At 42.8% G+C, this 17,882-nt stretch overlaps 1 protein-coding gene and 1 pseudogene across 1 annotated transcript in view; both read right to left on the bottom strand.

Annotated features, from left to right (window-relative positions):
• The window catches only part of LOC126109828 (acetylcholinesterase-like), a 701,016-nt gene that overhangs the window by 14,507 nt on the left and 668,627 nt on the right, over positions 1 to 17,882 (bottom strand). The window contains exon 10 of the mRNA XM_049914883.1: positions 4,301 to 4,449. Within this exon, the coding sequence (XP_049770840.1) occupies positions 4,301 to 4,449 (149 nt within the window). The remainder of the gene's footprint in view (positions 1 to 4,300; positions 4,450 to 17,882) is intronic.
• Positions 15,150 to 15,267, bottom strand: LOC126110028 (5S ribosomal RNA; annotated as a pseudogene).

The raw sequence follows: 17,882 nt of genomic DNA, 5'->3' as shown, positions 1-17,882 counted from the left end.
AGCTAGCGCCATTCGACGGCCAACACCGCGGTTCCTGGTGTGTCCGCTGTGCCGTGCGTGTGATCATTGCTTGTACAGCCCTCTCGCAGTGTCCGGAGCAAGTATGGTGGGTCTGACACACCGGTGTCAATGTGTTCTTTTTTCCACTTCCAGAAGTGTATTTATGTTTAAAATCTGTGTGTTCATTTACAATTTCGTGTGGATATTTCCTTGTATGCATATAAATTTCCAGTTCTTCGAGGATGTTCATAGTAAGTCCTTTCGGTATTTCGTATAATATTTCCAACGCAGTCTCAATTTTCTCCACTTTGTGGTGTTGAGTTTTCAGGGGTAAATAGTAGTTTGACGGTTTGTATCACTGTCTCTAGTGTGATCTTTAAATCTGGTGTTAAAATATCCTCCGGTTTGGCCAATATAGAAATTGTTCAAATTGCCACAGTTGATTTTGTATACTCCAGAAGTGGCACATTCTGAGATTCTGGTTGTGTGTGACCGTTGTTTGCACGGGGAGAGTGCTGAATGTGTGTGGATGTACGTAGTGCATTTATCTTATTTGATATTTGTGGTACGTAAGTTGAAAGTATGTGGGTTGTTCTATGATTAATAGAGTAATCAAATTACCTGTAGAACAACCAGGTATACAAAACGAACTGAAAACATTCCGTTACGTAGCCTACACAAACGATTTTGATCCAGATATCGTAACAAAATTGCATAAAAAAACACGCAAATCAAAAAACCATCACGATACATAATGACATACATCTTACCAGAGAAATCTTTACAAAACATAGATAACCTACATACCTACAATTTACGTAGAACGAATATCAAATAAGATAAATCTACTACTTAAATTCACACACGTACAAAAGGCTTTCCGTACAAACAAAAATCTTATAACGAAATGACGTTCAAGCACAACCAAAATCTTAGAATATGCCACTTCTGGAATATACAAAATCAACTGTGGCAGTTGCAACAATTTTTATATTGGAAAAAGCGGACGAAATTTTTACACCAGATTTAAAGAACATACTAGAGACAGTGATGGTAATCCGTCAAGCTACTATTTGCGCTTGAAAACTCAACACTACAAAGCGGAGAAAATTGCAATATTACACAAAATACCGAAGGGACTTACTACGAACACACTCGAAGAACTGGAAACTTATATTCATTCAAGGAAATATCCACACGAAATAGTAAATGTACCCAATTTTATGGAGATCGGTGTCTATGTCGTACGTAAGTTTACGAGTGGGTTACACGATTCAAAGACGGTGGGGAAGACGTCGAAGGCAGTCCTATATCGGTCCGGTCTGTCCTTCCACTTTGAAAACTGAAGAGAGTGTGGAGGAAGGTCTGCAGAATTGTTCGAGAACATCGCCACCTCAACATTCCAGCAAATTTCGGAACTTGCCTGCATTAATAAGGAAACCGTTACACAGATTTTGCACGATGATCTGGGCATGAGAATGGTTTGTGCTAAAGTGGTGCCAAGAATCCTCAAAACCGAGCAAAAGCAAACATCGAATGGTGACACCCTTGAAAACATTTACAATGACCCTGAGTACCTCAGCAGAGTAATTACATGTGATAAAACGTGGATGTTCCGATATCTTCCAATACTAAGCGACAATCCATGCGTTGGAAGAGTCCTGAGACTCCTACCAAAAAGAGAGCCCGCAAGAGCAAATCAGAATGCAGAGCAGTAATGAAGGTTTTCTTCAGCATCCGACGAGTTATCTACATTGACGGTGTTCCTGATGGTTTGATTGTCAATCAAGCTTATTACGTAACTGTTCAGAAGACCCAGCGTGAACGTGTGCGACGAAGAGACCACATATGTGGAAAATCGCTCGCTGATATTTCTTGAGGACAACGCGCTGCCGGCCGGTGTGGCCCAGCGGTTCTAGGCGCTACAGTCTGGAACCGCGCGGCCGCTACGGTCGCAGGTTCGAATCCTGCCTCGGGCATGGATGTGTGTGATGTCCTTAGGTTAGTTAGGTTTAAGTAGTTCTAAGTTCTAGGGGACTGATGACCTCAGATGTCAACTCCCGTAGTGCTCAGAGCCATTTGAACCATTTGACAACGCGCTAGCCTATAAAGCGTTGTCTGTGGAAACGTTTTTTGTAATAAACAACATTCCAGTGATGGACCATCCACCGTATTCATCTGACCGAGCACTATGCGTCCTCTTTCTTTTCCCATAACTGAAGTCTGCGTTCAAACGAACCAGGTTCGAGTCGGTAGATGCACTGAAGGAAAAAGCAACGAGCCTCCTCAACAGCATAGCCGAAAAATAATTGCAGCACTGCTACCAACTGTGGAAAATTAGCACGAAGCGGTGTTGGAATCGAGGAGGGGACTGCACTGAAGGAGACAACATTTTAGCTGTGAAAGTTTTTTGAATAAAGAATTAGAGCGTGAGTCCGGTTTCTTCATTGCCACGCCTCGTATTTTTATTTACGATTTATGCACTGAAGAGCAAAACAAACTGGTACACCTGTCTCATGTAGGAGCCCCGGGAACACGCAGAAGTGCCGCAACACGACGTGGCATGGATTCGACTAATACACTACAGGCCATTAAAATTGCTACACCACGAAGATGACGTGCTACAGTTGGGAAATTTAACCGACAGGAAGAATATGCTGTGATATGCAAATGATTAGCTATTTTCAGAGCATTCACATAAGGTTTGCGCCGGTGGCACCTACAGCGTGCTGACATGAGGAAAATTTTCAACCGATTTGTGTATGAGACCGGCGTTGCCTAGTCAAACGTTCTTATGATGCCTCTTGAAAGGAGGAGAAATGGGTACCATCACGTTTCCGGCTCTGATAAAGGTCGGATTTTGGCCTATCGCGATTGCGGTTTATCGTATCGCGACATTGCTGCTCGCGTTGGTGGAGATCCAATGCGTGGTAGCAGAATATGGAATCGGCCTCGTATCACTAGCAGTCGAGATGACAGGCACCTTATCCGCACGGTTGTCAACAGATGGGGACGTTTGCAAGACAACAACCATCTGCACGAACAGTTCGACGATGTTTGCAGCAGCACGGACTATAAGCTCGGAGGCCGTGGCTGCGGTTACCCTTAACGCTGCATCTCAGACAGGAGCGCCTGCGATGGTGTAAACGACGAACCTGGGTGCACGATTGGCAAAACGTCATTTTTTCGGATGGATCCAGGTTCCGTTTACAGCATCATGATAGTCGCATAAATGTTTGGCAATATCGCGGTGAACGCACGTTGGAAGCGTGTATTCGTCATCGCCATACTGGCGTATCACCTGGCATGATGGTATGGGGTGCCATTGGTTACACGTCTCGGTCACCTCTTGTTCGCACTGACGGCACTTACATTTCAGATGTGTTACGACCCGTGGCTCTACCCTTCATTCGATCCCTGCGAAACCATACATTTCAGCAGGATAATGCACGAACGCATGTTGCAGGTTCTGTACGGGCCTTTCTGGGTGCAGAAAATGTTCGACTGCTGCCCTGGCCAGTACATTCTCCAGATCTCTCACCAATTGAAAACGCCTGTCAATGGTGACCGAGCAACTGGCTCGCCACAATACGCCAGTCACTACTCTTGACGAACTGTGGTATCGTGCTGAAGCTGCATGGGCAGGTGAACGTGTACACGCCATCCAACCTCTGTTTGACTCAATGCCCAGGCGTATCAAGGCCGTTATTACGGCCAGAGGTGGTTGTTCTGGGTACTGATTTGTCAGAATCTATGACCCTAAATTGCGTGAAAATGTAGTCGCATGTCAGTTCTAGTATAATATATTTGTCCAATGAATACCCGTTTATCATATGCATCTCTTCTTGGTGTAGCAATTTTAATTTGAATATTTAGTTTCTGATGAAGGCACTCATAGAAGTGTCGAAACCTGGTCAAAAGACTTAAATTTTGTGACCGAGGGTTTTAATTGCTTTACTTTAATTTATAAACGAGTCTCTCATGCGACAGGCACAGCTATGTCGCTATCAGTGACGTGGTGTGAGAACTTTTTTTACAGAAAGCAGTTCGATACGTGGGTACATTGCAGCAACACGTAGTAAACTGCCACCGTTTCGCTGATACACTCTTCCCAGTGGCTGAGTGAGGGGAACGTACTGAGTGGAGAGAGTGTTTGTTTTCCGTATCAAAATATTTCACAAGTGACGTCACCATTCTCTAGCGTACTGGAAGCAACAGGTTCCCGGTGTGTTGGTCTGGGGTACTGTGAGCCCGGCAGCGCCCACAGCCAGTGAGTGTACGGTGGGGTGCGCGGACTCACCTGGGTGGTTGCGTATCTTGGGCAGGAACTCGTTCCAGAAGGCGCACGCGTTGGACCTGGGCCCGCGGCCCGTGCCCTTGGTGTCCGCGTTGAACACGTAGTAGGTCGGGCTGTCCGACGAGTACGTGGGCCAGTCGTCACCCGGCCTCCTGTCAACACACAAGACAATCTGCAAACTGGGACACTTGCGGTAAACTGCCGATGTCATCGGTCCCTAGGCTTACACACTACTTAATCTAAAGTAAACTAACTTACGCTAAGCACAAGACACACACCCATGCGCGAGGGAGGACTCGAACCTCCGACGGGGCAAGTCGTGCGAACCGTGGCAAGGCGCCTGAGACCGCGCGGCCAATACAGGCAAGACAGTACCCACTGCGGCTTGGCACGGACCGACAGCGTGTAGTATACAGCCTCACTTACATCTTACAGTTTGTTGACGACCCGTTTCGGATGACGAGCATTCATTTGTGAAGATTCATACCATTCCGAAGCTTTCACTTTGTCACATAAATTCTAGAAAGAACTGACAGTGACATGAACTTCAATGCGCGATAACAATGGTTATGTATAGAGAACGGATTATATGCACCATAAAAATCTTAAAATATGCATGAATAATGCTTCAAAATGCATGAAAAGTGTCGAAATGTGCAAGATCAAACAATAAAGATAACATGGTAGTTGTTGTTTTTGTTGCTGTTGTCTCCGGTCCTGAGACTGGTTTGATGCATCTCTCCATGCTGCTCTATCCTGTGCAAGCTTCTTCATCTCCCAGTACTTACTGCAACCTACATCCTTTTGAATCTGCTTAGTGTATTCATCTCTTGGTCTCCCTCAACGATTTTTACCCTCTACCCTTCCCTCCAGTACTACATTTGTGATCCTGTGATGCCTCAGAACATGTCCTACCAAGCGACCCCTTCTTCTAGTCAATTTGTGCCACAAATCCCTCTTCTCCCCAATTCTATTCAGTACCCTCTCATAAGTTATGTGATCTACCCATCTAATCTTCAGCATTCTTCTCAAGCAATACACTTCGAAAGCTTCTATTCTCTTCCTGCCTAAACCATGTTTCACTTCCATACATGGCTACACACCATACGAATACTTTCAGAAAACACTTCCTGACACTTAAATATATAGTCGATGCTAACAAATTTCTCTTCTTCAGAAACGCTTTCCTTGCCATTGCCAGTCTACATTTTATATCCTCTCTGCTTCGACCATCATCAGTTATTTTGCTCCCCAAATAGAAAAACTCATCTGTAACAGTAAAGTGTCTCATTTGCTAATCTCATTCCCTCAGCATCACCTAATTTAATTCGACTCCATTCCATTATCCTCTTTTTCCTTTTCTTGATGTTCATCTTATATCCTCCTTTCAAGACACTGCTCTTCCAGATCGTTTGCTGTCTCTGGTTCAAATGGCTCTGAGCACTATGGGACTCAACTGCTGAGGTCATTAGTCCCCTAGAACTTAGAACTAGTTAAACCTAACTAACCTAAGGACATCACAAACATCCATGCCCGAGGCAGGATTCGAACCTGCGACCGTAGCGGTCTTGCGGTTCCAGACTGCAGCGCCTAGAACCGCACGGCCACTTCGGCCGGCTTGCTGTCTCTGACAGAATTGAAGTGTCATAGGTAAACTTCAAAGTTTTTATTTCTTCTCCATGGATTTTAATGCCTATTCCTTTTCTGCTTCCTCAATATACAAATTGAATAACATCGGGGACAGGCTACAACCCTGTCGCATTCCCGTCTAAAAAACTGCTTCCCTTTCATGACCCTCGACTCTTATAACTGCCATCTGGTTTCTGTACAAATTGTAAATAGCCTTTCGTTCTTTATATTTGACCTGTGCCACCTTCAGAATTTGAATGAGAGATTCCAGTCAACATTTTTAAAAGCTTTCTCTAAGTGTACAAACGCTAAAATAAGTCGTAGGGTCAGTACAGTACGTGTTCCAACACTTCTACTTAATCCAAACTGATCATCCTCGAAGTCGCTTTCTGTAAACAATTCGTGTTAGTATTTTGCAGCCGTGACTTATAAAACTGATAGTTCGGTAATTTTCACACCTGTCAACACCTCCGTTCTTTGGAATTGGAAGTATTATATTCTTCTTGAATTAATGGTTAACCGTAACCGAACGTACCCAAACATTGCACTACGCACATCCTGCGATGTGTTCGCCATGATGCCGGTGTGGCCGTGGAGTGGCTCCACCTTTTTTTTAAAAAAACACAGACCTAAAGCAAAGTTACTGAACACTGTTTTCTGAAACTCGTTCACCAATGAGCACGGAGTAAACATTCCAGAATTCGAATCTGGAACAACTGATAACGTAACTTACAAGTACGTGTAGTAATGCAGCTCAAATCACTTAGTTCTTTTTAGGGTACGCTGATATAACAGCTCCATATCTAACAATGAAAATACAACCGCTCGCTCATCGAAACATCTGTATCTAAGGACTGGAGACTCGTACAAGTTACACCAATGTCTAAGAAAGGAAACACGAGTAATCCGCTGAATTACAGACCCATATCGCTAACTTCGATTTGCAGTAGGATTTTGGAACATACTCTGTGTTCGAACATTATGAATTCAGGAAAAACCGTTATTATAAAATACAAGTAGCTATCTGTTCTCACGAAGTAATGAGTGCTATCGACAGGGGTTGTCAAACTGATTCCGTATTTTTAGATTTGGAGGGATTTTTCGCCACCGTTCCTCATAAGCGACTTCTAATCAAATTGCCTGCCTATGGGGTATCGTCTCAATTGTGCGACTGGATTCGTGAGTAGTTGTCAGCTAGGTCACAGTTCGTAGTTACTGATGGAAAGTAAAACAGAAGTAATATCTGGCGTTCCCCAAGGAAGTGCTATAGGCCCTTTGCTGTTCCCGATCTACGTAAACGACATTGGAGACAATGTAAGTGACTCTCTTAGATTGTTTTCACATGTTGGAGTCATTTGCCGACTTGTAAAGTCATCAGATAATCAAAACCAACTGCAAAATGATTTAGACAATATATCTGTGTGGTGCAAAAAGTGTCAGTTAATTCTAGACAATGAAAAGTGTGATGTTATCCACATGATTACTAAAAGATATCCGCAAAATTTCGGTTACACGATAAATGACACAAATCCAAAGGTTGTAAACTCTACTACATACTTAGGGATTACAACTACGAATAAGATAAATTGGAATGATCACATAGACAATGCAAAGCAAAATCAAAGTCTGTGAATTATTGGTAGATTACTTAAAACGCAAAATATCCAATAGACTGCTTACACCACAGTTGTCCGCCCACTTCCGGAGTCTTGCAGTGCGGTGTGGGACCGGCATCAGGTGGGGCTGACGGACGACATCGAAAAAGTTCAAAGAAGGGCAGCTCGTTTTTTACTATCGTGATACGGGGAGCGAGTGCAACGGACATGATGCGTGAATTAGGGTGGCAGTCTTTAAAACAAAAGCGTTTATAGTTGCGGCAGAATCTTCTCGTCAAATTTCAATCACCAACTTCCTCCTGCGAACGTCAATACACAAGGTGTAGAAGTATAAATTCGGAATTTGGTTGCAATAATCACACGTCTGTTGTTTGAAACTGGTAAATATTTTATTCAAAATAATCTCCACTGCTATTTATACATTTCTCCCATATGTCCGGGAGGCTATGAATGCCGAACCAGTCGGTGAGCCATTTTCGTACATTTTAATGCGAATTGTTGTTCGGCGAGAGCGGCTCCCAGTGATGCAAATAGATGATAATCCGAAGGAGCCAAGTCTGGATAGTAAGCCTCATGCCCTAGTATTTCCCAACTGAACGCCTCGATCGTGTCCCTAACCCATTTTGCTGTGCGTAATGGGGGACTTTGTGTTGCCTTTTTCCATATTCCTTCGCTTTTCACGTAACGCTCGATTTAAATCGATCACTTGCTGTTGGTAGTGATCACTGTTAACGGTTCCACCAGGTTTCAGGAGCCCATAATAGATGATACCCTTCTGATCCCACCAAACACAGAGCACTGTCTTCTTTCCAAAGCGATTTGGTCTTGCACTGGATGTCGACAGTTTGCCTGGAATCACCAACGATTTGCGACGCTTACGATTCTCAAAATATATAAATTTTTCGTCATCTGCCACTATTCAATGGAGAAATCTGGTGATTTCCCCCCCCCCCCCCCCCCGGCAGAGGTTCGAGTCCTCCCTCGGGCATGTGTGTGTATGTTGTCCATAGCATAAGTTAGATTAAGTAGTCCGTAAGCTTAGGGACCGATGACCTCAGAAGTTGGTCCCATAAGACCTTACCACAAATTTCCACTTTTCTCATTCAGTTCATACGGAATCTATTTTCCCACTTTCTGCATCCTTCCCATAACTTTGAGCCGAAGAGAAACGGCTTTCTGCGACACATTCAAGTGTTCTGCGAGTTCTTTTTGAGATTGAGTATCATCTTCATCCAATACGGCCTACAATTCGTTGACTTCTAACTTTTTCGCTGGTTTCCCGCGCTTGTTGTTTCTCACGTCAAAATCATCACTTCTCAATTTTTTGAACCACTAGAAACACTGTGTTTTGACAAGAGTTCAAATGGCTCTGAGCACTGGGACTTAACTTCTGAGGTCATCAGTCCCCTAGAACTTAGAACTACTTAAACCTAACTAACCTAAGGACATCACACACATCCATGCCCAAGGCAGGATTCGAACCTGCGATCGTAGCGGTCGCGCGGTTCCATATTGTAGCGCCTAGAACCGCTCGGCCACTCCGGCCGGCTTTGACAAGGTTCGACAAGTATCCGATGCGATTCTGCATCAGTTTTCTTCAAATGATAACAAAAAACCAATCCTGCCCGCAATTCTTAGTTCGTAGGCAAAAAACTCGACATGTTTACGCGTTTTAACAGATACCGATGTATGGATCTTGGGTTACTGCGTGTTGACATTCGTCGTCAGCCGCAACAGGAAGCAGATGGCGCTGCAGACGCGGTTTCACGGGCCCTACATCGACGGCTAGCACCGTCTGTAGGGAAATTCCGGTTTCATACTTCTACACATGGTATTCTGTTGGCTCCCACCTACGTAGCGAGAGATGATCATCATAATAAAACAAGAGAAATCAGAGTTAGCACAGAAAGATTGGAAGACACAAGTGCTCGTTTCTCTCGCCCGCTGTTAGATAGTGGAACTGCAGAGAAATATCTTGAATGTGGTTCGATAAACCCTCTACCACGCACTTAATTGTGAGTTGCAGAGTATTCATGTAGATGTAGACTATGTTATAATGGAGAGGACTTGTCGGACTTTCACCAGTCCTTGTAAAGATGGAAAAACACTACTCGCCATTAAAATTTCTACACCAAGAGGAAATGCAGATATTAACGGGTATTCATTGGACAAATATATTATACTAGAACTGACATGTGATTACATTTTCACGGAATTTGGGTGCATAGATCCTGAGAAATCAGTACCCATAAAAACCACCTCTGGCCGTAATAACGGCCTTGATACGCCTGGGCATTGAGTCAAACAAGGCTTGGAAGGCGTGTACAGGTACAGCTGCCCATCCAGCTTGAACACGATACCACAGTTCATCAAGAGTAGAGACTGGTGTACTGCGACGAGCCAGTTGTTCGGCCACCGTTGACCAGGCATTTTCAATTGGTGAGAGATCTGGAGAACGTGCTGGCCAGGGCAGCAGTCGAACATTTTCTGTATACAGAAAGCCCCGTACAGGACCTGCAACATGCGGTCGTGCATTATCCTGCTGAAATGTATGGTTTCGCAGGGATCGAAGGGTAGAGCCACGGGTCGTAACACATCTGAAATGTAACGTCCACTGTTCAAAGTGCCGTCAGTGCGAACAAGAGGTGAGACGTGTAACCGATGGCACCCCCATACCATCACGCCACGCAGGGTGATACGCCAGTATGGCGATGGCGAATACACGCTTCCAATGTGCGTTCACCGCGATGCCGCCAAACACGGATGCCACCATCATGATGCTGGAAACAGAACCTGGATTCATCCGAAAAAATGACGTTTTGTCATTTGTGCACCCAGGTTCGTCGTCGAGTACACCATCGCAGGCGCTCCTGTCTGTAACCGCAGCCGCGGTCTCCGAGCTGATAGTCCGTGCTGCTGTAAACGTCGTCGAACTGTTCGTGCAGATGGTTGTTGTCTTGCAAACGTCCCCATCTGTTGACTCAGGAATCGAGACTAGGCTGCACGAACCGTTACAGCCATGCGGGTAAGATACCTGTCATCTCGACTGCTAGTGATACGAGGCCGTTGGGATCCAGCATGGCGTTCCGTATTACCCTCCTGAACCCTCCGATTCCATATTCTGCTAACAGTCATTGGATGGCGACCAACGCGAGCAGCAATGTCGCGATACGTAAACCGCAATCGCGATAGGCTACAATCCGACCTTTAGCAAAGTCGGAAACGTGATGGTACGCATTTCTCCTCCTTTCATGTGGCATCACAACAATGTTTCACCAGGCAACGCCGGTCAACTGCTGTTTGTGTATGAGAAATCGGTTGGAAACTTTCCTCATATCAGCACGTTGTAGGTGTCGCCACCGGCGCCAGCCTTGTGTGAATGCTCTGAAAAGCCAATCGTTTGCATATCACAACATCATCTTCCTGTCGGTTAAATTTCGCGTCTCTAGCACGTCATCTTCGTGGTGTAGCAATTTTAATGGCAAGTAGTGTATCGATCTCGTACTTGACGGGTCGAATCTTACGCTTCTTTGCGACAGCGCAGCGGTGTCGCTATCGAGGATGCTCCGTAGTTCTTAAATGTGAAAGTTGGCGCCCGGAGATCGCTTGGCGTGAAGGGATGAGTCAGAGCCATCATGCGTGTAGAGCTGGTAGGACTCGTATGAGAGAAGCGATCGTCGTCACAATAATGATTGTGAAGTTCAGGATTAATTTCATATCGGGCGGTAGGGGAGGAAGTACATAATTGAAAGGAGATCTTACAGTAAACAAATCGGCGATGGTAAACTCATGTAAGCTCGCGACACACAAGTAAGTGTAATTGTTGTCTGAGCGCAATCAGAACAAGCAAGGCCGTGGCGCTGGAATTTAAATCAAAATAAACTGCGACGAACTAAAGTGTTCACATGTCGCAGCCTCTTCATTATAATTAGAAATTTGGTAAGGGAGTGAGTTAGATGAAACAATGTAACAGGTAGGACATGCGTCATAGGCTCACTGTCAGAACATTAGTTCCTGACGCATGTACAGGGTGTTTCAAAAATGACCGGTATATTTGAAATGGCAATTAAATCTAAACGAGCAGCGATAGAAATACACCGTTTGTTGCAATATGCTTGGGACAACAGTACATTTTCAGACGGACAAACTTTCGAAATGACAGTAGTCACAATTTTCAACAACAGATGGCGCTGCAAGTGATGTGAAAGATATAGAAGACAACGCAGTCTGTGGGTGCGCCATTCTGTACGTCGTCTTTCTGCTGTAAGCGTGTGCTGTTCACAACGTGCAAGTGTGCTGTAGACAACATGTTTTATTCCTTAGAACAGAGGATTTTTCTGGTGTTGGAATTCCACCGCCTAGAACACAGTGTTGTTGCAACAAGACGAAGTTTTCGCTACTACTCATGAAGACGTTGTCATCAGGAGAAAGAAATCTGGCGTTCTACGGATCGGACGATCCCTTAATCGGGCAGGTAGGTTAGAAAATTAGAAATGGGAAATGGGTAGGTTAAAAGTAGATATAGTGCGAATTACTGAAGTTCGGTGGCAGGAGGAACAAGACTTCTGGTCAAGTGAATACAGGCTTATAAATATAAAATCAAATAGGGGTATGCAGCAGTAGGTTTAATAATGAATACGAAAATAGGAATCCGGGTAAGCTACTACAAACGGAATAGTGAACAACGCCTTATTGTAGCCAAGATAGATACGAAGCCCACGCCTACCACAGTACTACAAGTTTATATGACAACTAGCTCCGCAAATGACGAAGAGATTGATGAAATGTATGATGAGATAAAAGAAATTATTCAGATAGTGAAGAGAAACGAAAATTTAATAGGCATGAGTGACTGGAGCTCGATAGTACGAAAAGGAAGAGAAGGAAACGTAGCAGGTGAATATGGAACGGGAGTAAGGAATGAAAGATGAAGCCGCCTGGTAGAATTTTGCACAGGGCATAACTTAATCATAGCTAATACTTGGTTCAAGAATCGTGAAAGAAGGTTGTATACATGGAAGAAGCCTGGAGATACTGGAAGGTATCAGAGAGATTATATAATGTTAAGACAGAGATTCAGGAACCAGGTTTGTAAGACATTTCCAGGGGCAGATGTGGACTCTGACCACAATCTGTTGGGTATGAACTGTAGATTAAAACTGACGAAACTGCAAAAAGGTGGGAATTTAAGGAGATGGGACCTGGATAAACTGAAAGGACCAGAGGTTGTAGAGAGCTTCAGGGAGAGCATTAGTGAAAGATTGGCAAGAATGGGGGTAAGAAATAAAGTAGAAGAAGAATGGGTAGCTTTGAGAGATGAAATAGTGAAGATAGCAAGGATCAAGAAAGTAAAAAAACGAGGGCTAAAAGAAATCCTTGGGTAACAGAAGAGATATTGAATTTAATTGATGAAAGGAGAAAATATAAAAATGCAGTAAATGAAGCAGGCAAAAAGGAATACAAACGTCTCAAAAATGAGATCGATAGGAAGTGCAAAATGGCTAAGCAGGCATGGCTAGAGGACAAATGTAAGGATGTAGAGGCGCGTATCACTAGGGGCAAGATAGATACTACCTACAGGAAAATTAAAGACACCTTTGGAGAAAAGGGAACCACTTGCATGAATATCGAGAGCTCAGATGGAAACCCAGTTCTAAGCAAAGAAGCGAATTCTTTACAGACGAATGGAAAAACTGGTAGAAGCTGACCTGGGGAAAATCAGTTAGGATTCCGTAGAAATGTAGGAACACGTGAGGCAATATTGACCCTATGAGTTATCTTAGAAAACAGATTAAGGAAAGGTAAACCTACGTTCCTAGCATTTGTACACTTAGAGAGAGCTTTTGACAATGTTGACTGGAATACTCTCTTTCAAATTCTGAAGGTGGCAGGGGAATAATACAGGGAGGGAAAGGCTATTTACAATTTGTACAGAAACCAGATGGCAGTTATAAGTGTCGAGGGGCATGAAAGGAAAGCAGTGGTTGGGAAGGGTGTGAGATTGGGTTGTTGCCTATCCCCGATGTTATTCAATCCGTATATTGAGCAAGCAGTAAAGGAAACAAAGGAAAAATTCGGAATAGTAATTAAAATGCATGGAGAAGCAATGAAAACTTTGAGGTTCGCCGATGACATTGTAATTCTGTCAGAGACCTAGAAGAGCAGCTGAACGGAATGGACAGTGTCTTGAAAGGAGGATATAAGATGAACATCAACAAAAGCAAAACGAGGATAATGGAATGTAGTCGAATTAAGTCGGGTGATGCTGAGGGAAGTAGATTAGGAAATGAGACACTTAAAGTAGTAAAAAAGTTTTGCTATTTGGGGAGCAAAATAACTGATGATGGTCGAAGTAGAGAGGATATAAAATGTAGACTGTCAATGGCAAAGAAAGCGTTTCTGAAGAAGAGAAATTTGTTAACATCGAGTATAGATTTAAGTGTCAGGAAGTCGTTTCTGAAAGTATTTGTAAGGAGTGTAACCATGTATGGAAGTGAAACATGGACGATAAATAGTTTGGACAAGAAGAGAATACAAGATTTGGAAATGTGGTGCTACAGAAGAATGCTGAAGATTAGATGGGTAGAGCACATAACTAATGAGGAGGTATTGAATAGAATTGTGGAAAAGAGGAGTTTGTGGCACAACTTGACAATAAGAAGGGGCCGGTTGCTAGGACATGTCCTGAGGCATCAAGGGATCACCAATTTAGCAATAGAGGGCAGCGTGGAGTGTAAAAATCGTAGAGGGAGACCAAGAGATGAATACACTAAACAGATTTAGAAGGATGTAGACTGCAGTAGGTACTGGGAGATGAAGAAGCTTGCACAGGATAGAGTAGCATGGAGAGCTGCATCAAAATAGTCTCTGGACTGAAGACCACAACAACAACGACAATAATGCTCTTCATATCTGCTGCTGCTTTGTTATGAAATTACAAAAATTTCATCCGAAAAGTGAGGTTGTCCGGCCTGTGAAAAGCTCTCTCGATGTACATGCTCATGTAGATGAATATCGGGTATTACTGCATAGTCGCGCGATAGGGAATACCGCGAATTCTCATTAAACGGATGGTGCTCCCAAGCAAGACGTGAATCATCTATTTGAAAATGTTTCCGTGATTCTCTGCCGCGAGTATAATTCTTCTCCTGACATCATGCGAGTCATTTCGTAGTCTGACGAAATTTTTGAAGGGAAGCTTTCAAGAGGACGCAATAGTTGTTGTAAACTTAAGGTGACGATTAAAACTACGCAGTTTATTTAGTAAAATAGTAGTAGACCATTGCGTACTGCTCGGTTTTTGGCCATGGATACAGTTCGCTCTGTTTTTATGTCGTGATGTGCATTATGCTGTGTATGGAATGCTTGTTATTCTGTTGTTGACTTCTGCAACTAAACTCCGTCCGAGCAGGCCTCGGAAGGCCCAAAGGCACCGACCGGCCGCCATGTCATCCTCAGCCCACAGGAGTCACTGGATGCGGATACGGAGGGCCATGCGGTCAGCACACCGCTCTCCCGGCCGTATGTCAGGTTCCGAGACCGGAGCCGCTACTTCTCAGTCAAGCAGCTCCTCAGTTTGCCTCTCAAGAGCTGAGTGCACCCCGCTTTGCCAACAACACTCGGCAGACCGGATGGTCACCCATCCAAGTGCTAGCCCAGCCCGACAGCGCTTAACTTCGGTGATTTGACGGGAATCGGAGTTACCACTGCGGCAAGGCCGTTGGCCCACTTCTGCAAGCAGGTGGATGTAAAAGGAATCACTTCTACTTCATAAATAAATACCTGTTTCAAAACTTTGTTTTGAAGTTAATAAACTTAACAGATTTGTTATTGAATCAAATTATTTTTCAGTCAGTAATAAATAATTATTTTATAAGTTTAATTGTCTGTACATTAAATACGTTTTTCCAAATTTACATGACAGCAGCATTTTTCTTATCTTATTACATACTTCCCTACTATTCCACTTTAGCCTCGAAGTGCAACTTCTTTCTAATTTTTCTTCGGGTGATAAGTTTTTGAAATATTTTTGACAGAACTACAAATACATATTGCTACATAGCTGAAGTTTATCATAAAGTGCATTTGAGAGCTGTGAATTATTTCAGTTTGCATATACAACTGCAAATGTAAATGATATGCCGTAATATCCGAACTTCATATTCATTTTTAGAAGTATTGTTGTCGAGAAAATCTCCGTATCGGATTTAATACTCTGTGTGTCACAATATCTCTTTATCACACGCAGAAAATCAGTAAAAGTTATTGGAAACTAATCATATTTGCCTTTTAAAAACAGGAAAAGTTGTTGGGTCATTAAAGAAACTCATTTCATTTCTAGATATAACGCATTCCAAAGCAGATGACCTTATTCCGTTTCAACGTACAAGATCGTGCACGATTAGAGAAATATAGCTTAATTGTTCGCATGTCCTATGTAACTAGCTTTTTTGAAAAATCGAGTATTTTACTCACCATAAAATACAGAAACCGAAAAATTAACGATGTCCTCCAACTACCTTTAATACATCATACGGCACATAAATATGCAAACTCGTAATATTTACAAACGCTGTATACACACAATCTCATGCCTTATAACAACGAAACCAGTACAAAATGACGGTAACTGCTTATGTCAGTCTCCAGCGCACGATCTTCACGTTATTCTAAACTCGGCAACCAGAATGAAATAACGACTATCCCCCCGTATACCACTCTCCCTAACTGTATTGTATTCTACCGCATATTGTATACGTTTGTATTCTGTACTGTCATATATGCTATGGCACTCTATTCTACTGGTTGCAGTCATGCTACATTATTACATTATCTTTTTGTTATACTGCCACTATATTATCTTTTTTAATTTTTTATGTTACTACTTTATTATATTATTATTATTATCATTATTATTATTCTATATTTTTAAGAACAATGGCCTCATCGTCAATGAACAGTTAGAATTACAGAACAAACTACTCGCGGAATACTGAATCCTCTATTTTTACTCTTTTTTGCTGCCACAGCTTCGGAAACATTTTCTTCGAATCTCATAGATCTGTACAACTAAAGCTGCCTTCATGCAGATATTTTTTGGAAACTACAGTAGTCAGTATAATTTTTTTAAATTATTCTGTCCTTTACGCAATAGCAATTTCTGTAAAGCCTAATAGATGGCTCTTAGTTATACTTCATCTGCTTGACTACTATGTATTTTCAAAATACATGAGGCTGTTTTCTTCAGTATTTTGATTTTTATAATTAACTGTCGTTTTTTCAATTACTTCTGTTATAATGCTTCAAACGGGCACACGTCACTGTCCGCTGCTTGTATTGTTCTCGTAGCAACAATGTAAGCCACTGGGCCGAGCAGTCTGATGTTGCTGCTAGCTACGCACACGTGCCAAAGGCTGGAACGTGCTTTATTTTAGGTTTGACTTGAGCATATCTGCTCCAAACTCTGACCATTGCCTTCTCGCAATGTAGTGTTAACGAACTAACCTTTGTATGTCATGACAATTCTCATCTTGATTAATGTTCTTTTTTAGTACTTAATTTTGTATGTATTATTTTAGAGGGTTTCATTCTGATGAAGAAATCCTTAGAGGTGTCGAAACCTATGTCACTGTACCAAACAATTATTTGTAATCGGTTGGGTGTATGGCTCCGACGTTTGAAACTTTTCAACGTTTGGTGAGAAACAGCCATGTTTAAAACTCTTATCTTTTTAGGCCAATTCTCTCATAAGACTCTTTTGTCCTCGTTTCGATTCAGTATTCCTCATTAGTCATCGATTTCATTCGTATAACCTGCAGCTTTCCTCTGTGGCACCACATTTCAAGAAATGATCACATTGGTATTGTCAGAATTGTCTACTTTCTGCATCATCAGTTGTTTCTTTATATTAATGTGATTATTTGCTTCAATTTTACACAGTAAAGCAAAGGAAATTACTGAATACGTGGATTCCAACTACAGAAATACATTTTCTTTGTATATTCATTTACTGATACCCTCATGGAGTTTCCCGACAGATGCGAGTTTGGTGCGTTGAACTTCTGATGTGTGCGCGTAATACCTTACGACTTCACCGTCATTGCATCTCGACTGATACGAGGCTAAATTCTTAAGGTGCGACAACGTGTATGTAAGCATATCTAGGATCAAGAATGAGTTTTACTGTGCCTTGTTTTTTAATCCAGGCCACCGCTACAGTCGTTAATGTAGAGTCTTCAGTTCGGGTCGATCGAGGACATTCACTCCCAGGGAGCATTCGATAGAAAGTAGTGCACTGAATTTTGTGGTCGCGTGTCGGAGGTAGGGAATGTCGTCCCGGA

The sequence above is a fragment of the Schistocerca cancellata genome, chromosome 12, assembly GCF_023864275.1.
Source record: "Schistocerca cancellata isolate TAMUIC-IGC-003103 chromosome 12, iqSchCanc2.1, whole genome shotgun sequence".
Classification (NCBI taxonomy): Eukaryota; Metazoa; Arthropoda; class Insecta; order Orthoptera; family Acrididae; genus Schistocerca; species Schistocerca cancellata.
This window is presented reverse-complemented; position numbering and strand designations above follow the sequence as displayed.